General features: G+C 38.8%; 1 protein-coding gene across 3 annotated transcripts in view; it reads right to left on the bottom strand.

Moving 5' to 3' along the window:
• Positions 1 to 927: 927 nt before the first annotated feature.
• The window catches only part of LOC145263165 (uncharacterized), a 1,002,407-nt gene continuing 997,334 nt past the window's right edge, over positions 928 to 6,000 (bottom strand). For all 3 annotated transcript variants that reach the window (XM_080120191.1, XM_080120190.1, XM_080120192.1), the window contains 3 exons: positions 5,811 to 5,882; positions 5,031 to 5,200; positions 928 to 1,255 (listed from right to left, as the gene is read on the bottom strand). In XM_080120191.1, coding sequence (XP_079976317.1) covers positions 993 to 1,255; positions 5,031 to 5,200; positions 5,811 to 5,882 — 505 coding nt within the window. In that variant the 3' untranslated portion in view covers positions 928 to 992. The remainder of the gene's footprint in view (positions 1,256 to 5,030; positions 5,201 to 5,810; positions 5,883 to 6,000) is intronic.

Here is a 6,000-nt window from a genome sequence, read left to right as displayed (position 1 = left end):
TGTTATAATCAGGATTCGGTTCTGGGGGTCGGGAAGGAGTGAGTCACTCTCTCGACAACAGCACGTTTCTGCCCTCTTCTTTTCCAATCGACCACACCTGGCCTCTCGCCACAAATGTCACACTGCACAATCCAAACGTCAGCAATACAAAATTCTTTTCAAGAGATGTTCACGACTCTTTTCTCTCTCCTGCCCCAGGGAATTTTTCCCTGCTTCTATATCCTCCTATCTAGAAAAAAAAGGAAGAGACAGAGGGGGATAGCTTCTCCCATCATGCTCTGCCTTCCCAAGATGCCCTTTGCGTATACAAATGTGCTGGCCATCCTTTCCTTCTTCTTTCCCAAAGAGCGATGCAGATACGCCTGGTACGTTTCTTTTTTTTTCTTCTTTCCTAACCATATACCCCACACCTATCAACTTGCACGACGCGCTTCAACACCAGAACAAAGCCATTTGTACTTGTCCTTTCAAATCTACAGATCCACGCACAAACATCGTGCTCCAACAACTTCCACATTTGACTCAACAGCAATCCCGATATTTTAAGTTCGTAACTTCACCAACAACTAAAACGAACAACTTACTTGCACTACAAACTTTCAACACTTTGACTACACTGATTCAAATACGACGGAGGACACTACCAGTTATTCTACATTGAATCAGATGGTAAAAATACCAAAATACTTGTAGCATTACTTACTCTTCTTGAACAATTGCACACACACACACACACACACACACACACACCGCCAGCAGAGGGCGTTTGTATCATAGATTTTAAAAAGCACTGCGTGGCAAAATTCGTTCTCTTTTTCTCTTTCAGCATTTGCCTCGCCCCGTTCGACAGTTGCTTTAATAAACATTTGCGAAAACTTTCATAATTTCTTTCAAATAAAGAAACAAACTGATAATAATCGTAAAAAATTGGTTGAGAAATATTTATTAAATAAATAAAACATTTCAAACGATGAATAAACTTGTTTCAGGTGTCAAAGTGGATTCAGGCAGAATAAATTGTGTAAATGTGATACGACGATTCTTGAAGAGAGGATGAGAGCGACGACAGATGAAAGAGCTCTCCAGTTGCTGAGGTAGAAAACAGTCGGTGCACTCGACGACTGAGCGGCTCCCTTCTTTACCATTTGCTGGACCGACCTGATCCACTCGAAGATCACATCCTCCAACACATCCAAAGACATTCGACCGTACTTTAAAACCTGATGGTGGAATTCTTTCAGGTTAAAATTGCTGCCTGAAAATATTTAAGCATAGATAAATAGACAAAACTAAAAAGGATCAATTGTACTATATACTACTGAATATCTTGCAGTTTTACTTGATGGAATGAAATACAAGTTTATTTTCTTAAAGACTTGAATATCAAATTTTTAATCGCATATTTTAATGAATGCAAAAGCATCAAAATATTTGAATTTGAGTTTTTAAATCCGTCAATTTCGAAGGGAAGATGACCTAAAACGATTCTCACACATATACACATCATATAATGCCTTCCGTTATCGAGGATTTTTCTTCTCCATTCATCTCTGGACAGTAATAACGCATATCTTCCTGTCTGCCACAAGCTTGAAACATTAATCTCTTCACATTTCCAATATAATAATTATTCTAATGCCTTGTGAAATTTCAGGAACCGTTTGGAAATATTTATTGCTCATTTGTTATAACAAATATCAAATAAACTCAAGGAGAATATGAACTGCTCATTTGTTATAACAAATATCAAATAAACTCAAGGAGAATATGAACTGCTCATTTGTTATGCTCATAAATAAAATTCCAATCTTTTTTATAATGTACATGTAACACTCACCAGAGTAGCAAGCGTCCGCTTATTTGTGCATTGTGTAGATGCGTGTGCGAGCGGTGGCGTGATGGAGGAGGGGTGGACTTGCCGCAGGGCAGTGTTGGGTGGGAAAAGAGAAAAAAAGATGGCGCCTGATGTTTTATAAACTGTGGTCTCGCGAGATCGCGAGATCACGAGAAAACAGAGGGCACATGCAAACGAGACAGAGTAAAAAACTGCATAAAAAGCAAGCTGGAGTGAGAGGAGGGGACAATGTCGTTTACAGGTGTGTCGCGATGTCTGCTACCTACATCCTTCTGAAGGCGGTCTAGGTATGCCAAACGTGGAGATTCGGCTATACACGCTACGGCTCTACTACCTAGATCGAATGTGGACACAAGATAGGGAAAACGGTGGCCTCTGGATGGAGGACACCAAGAGAGTCTTCCCGGCTTTGAGAGGGGTGCACTACTCCGAGGGGGAGGCACACAGGTTGCCCCGAGGTGAATGTCCCTTCTATCGCGAGTGCCGGCGCGCACTGAAGTACCTCTTAAGAGTGAAGGAAAGCCTCTCTAACACTCTGCTGTTGTCCCGAAAGGCATTATATCGGGTTTTAGTGAGGGGATCCGTAACGGATGACATCGGTGGGAGGTTCCCTTTGACGAAGGAGCAGCTCCGCTCAATCTGGCCTTGGGCGCCTGGGTCAGGATGTCTCACTAACGACGAGGCTTCCTTGACCTGGCTGGTAATTCAGGATGCTCTCTGGGTCGGTAAGAGACTCCACTCAGCTGGCTTGGTGGACTCGCCTATTTGTAAACGGTGCGGCGATGAGGACGAGACTTTATGTCACGCCTTCGTTTATTGTCGCATCGTGGCGCCGCTGATTGAGTTTGTTACAGGTCTCATGGTCCGCATACTGAACACATCCTCATTAACCTTGGTTCCTATTAATGTCTGTCGCAATTGGGCTCCGACAACGGATAGGCTCAGAAAAGATTTGTGTTTGACCTTGCTAGCAGTGATGAGGGGTGTTATCTGGAACACACGTATGAAAGTGGTCTATGGATCTGAGGACTTCGCTCCCCTCAACCTTATACGACTCTTCCGTTATTATTTGGAGCATCGTATCAAGGCCGAGAGAGTTAGACTCTCTTCGTCAGACTTTGTTGAAAGGTGGGTGTCAGTTGCGCGTGTGTGTCGGGTGAGAGAAGCAAGTCTTGACTGGTTCTTGGATGTTCCTTAGGAAAAGAATTTTGGGTGACAGGAACGAACGTCAGCCCTGACTCGTTTTTAGTCCAGAGTAGGTCACGATATAGGCAAGAGTAGGACCATTATTTAGGCTTCTTTGTTCATAACCTAGCTAGTGTGTGATAGCGATCATTAGGCCCCTTTTAAGTTTGTCCCTGCGTTTTTTTTTGTTTGTTTTTTTAACCCCACTCCCCTCCCAAATTAGGTGACAGATCGCTTGATTCGCCAGAGATGCGGGTTCTCTTTCGAAGTTTTCGTAAGAGGTGTTTTAAATAAAGCGTTCGGACCCGCATCACCCTTTCGACTGGCGAATCGGTGCATCTGCCATAGTTTAACAACGGGGGGTCTTTTGTTACTAACATTGTAAATATCTCATTTGTATCTTGTATATAAAATTTTTATCTCCCCCCCCCTTTCTTATGGGTTTTAATTAGGTTATCACGGTATGATGTTCTTATGGTGATTGATGAAGGATGTATACGCTGATGGATGTATAGTATGAATGTGGTATTATGGTGTAAGTAGAGTGAAAGTAGGAACTAGTTAGGTTAGATTAGTTAGCACTAGTCAGAGAAGACCGTCCTTTCCCCTCCCCCATCTTCGGCCTTGTTCCAAATTTTTCTGATTTTTACATTGTAAATTTTCTGAAAATAAATACCAGTGTCGTTTACAGTCACGAGGTTATACAGTACAAATCTAACTTTACAATAAATTTTTACTCGTCGAGACATTTTTTTTTCAGTTATTAATAAATCTTGTGGTAGACAGGGAGATTATTACTGTGCAGACATGAATGGAGAAGAAAAAGTCTCAATAACAGAAGGCATCATATGTGTGAGAATTGTTTTAGGTCATCTTCCCTTCGAGTAATCAAAAATACACATATGAGGGCAAATATGTGGTCTTGGAGCAGACGAGAAAAAAAAAACGACTGTGACCTGATATACTAGATGTGGATAATAATACCAAAGTCCTTTTCACGCAAATTGTCGTTGTGTCGAAAATAGAAGTTTTGTTTGAACCAAAAAGAATGCTAACAGAATGATTGTTTATTTGTGTTTTTTTATATAAAGGATGTTTATATATTAATATTACTATTAATATTACTATCGGATGCTACTTTCCCAGGCATCACCCACATTCAATCTAGCTGTTGTCTGAGAGTTTCTCACTTGTACCGGAAATGTATCTCATTTGTCATCATGCCATTGATACATGCTTTGTATATTTGCTACCAGCTAAGAATATCACGCAGCGTTCAATAATGGCAAGCCACACCCAGCTTTCGTTGGGAAGTAAATGCAAACGAGTATTTTGAATTTTATTACATCCGGCATAGTAATTGATAAAAAGTGAGCAGTGGTAGAGATATGTGAAAAAATAACTGGAACATCTTTTGTGAATGACATCTGCCTCAGTCTATAATGATTTCTCCTTCACTGACCGAAAACATAATATGAAGTGTAGTATTAGAACAGATACTACGTTTTGCTCCTGTGGATGGATCGCAAGTCCATGGGGAGTCTATCCATAGCGTGACATAATGATGTCACGCTATGGATAGACTCTTTCAAATGTTTTCCCAGTGTTCATCTCAATCTATGATGCTTTACTCCCCATGAACTTGCGATCCATCCGCAGGAGCAAAACGTAGTATCTGTTCTAATACTGCATTGAAACAATTATTGGTTACAAATATTATAACGCAGTATACAAAGATATTCGTTCTGCGCCCAAGTTTAAAAACTGTGCAAATCATTAGTTCATTGGATTACATGTGAATACAGAAGCAGACAATTATTGACTGATGGTCTGTTTTACGGCATCCTAATTTACGTTAAAGCCTAAATAAACGTTATAAGAAATGAGGTTTAATGGGCTGAAACATGATAGACATGAAAATAGAACAATATGAATAAAAACAATTTTAATAGCTTCACATCGCTCAAATCCAAAAAAATCCACGTCTTACCCAATTCGGTTTCTGCTTTCAGTCGCAGTTCTTTGATTTTCATTTCTCCGAGTTTGTATGAACACGCTTGACCGGGCCACGTGATGTAACGGTCAACTTCAATTTCGACTTGAGACCGAGGAAATTCGGTGTAGTTCAATATAAAATTTATGGCACGTTCACGCGACCACCTTAAAAAAAAAAAAGAAAGACAAATCATTGTTTTTGTAATACATGTCATTTTAATTAAAGTATGAGTTGAATACAGAGTGAATGAAAAGCAATCGCAAGGACATCGCAAGGCAATCGCATGATGTCAATTATTTGCATGCACCTGTATGTTAAAGGCACAGGCTCGCACAGATGTATTCTTTATGGAAACGAGAATCAAATTGATGATTGTATTTTGTTTGGTAGATATTTGATCTTTTATTACCACCACTATGACTCATAGAACAGTCAAGCTACGCTGATGAGCTGTACGTAGATAACTGTCATATATATATATATATATATATATATATATATATATATATATATATATATATATATATATAATGCTTATATTCATTATTATCGATATAACAGTATTTTATAGAATATCGAGCCCTTTGTTTGTCTTTGTTTTTACTATCTTAATTCTGTTCTGTTTTAAATCATTAGTTAAATTGAAAGCATAATAATAAATAAACATAATAAACATAATATTCCACTAAACATAATAAATGAATAAATAAATGTAGATAACATCCAAGATTGCATTGTATTCCAACTGCGAAATACAAACATAAATATATTTACCTAAATGCGTGAATTCCTGGATCGACAACCAGTCGTACAGCTCTGAATATTTCAAGACAATATCGGCCAAATCTGTAAAATTAGCAATATGAATTACATTTGATTTCATGAAAAATAATTCAACTTTGTTTATTCATCAAATTTTTAATTTTTTTATGAACACAATTGATTCTTGTTTTTAGAAACAATT

The sequence above is a fragment of the Euprymna scolopes genome, chromosome 38 (assembly GCF_053919585.1).
Source record: "Euprymna scolopes isolate OS-2025 chromosome 38, ASM5391958v1, whole genome shotgun sequence".
Classification (NCBI taxonomy): Eukaryota; Metazoa; Mollusca; class Cephalopoda; order Sepiida; family Sepiolidae; genus Euprymna; species Euprymna scolopes.
The sequence above is the reverse complement of the archived record's forward strand: the minus strand, read 5'-3'. Positions and strand labels throughout refer to the sequence as shown.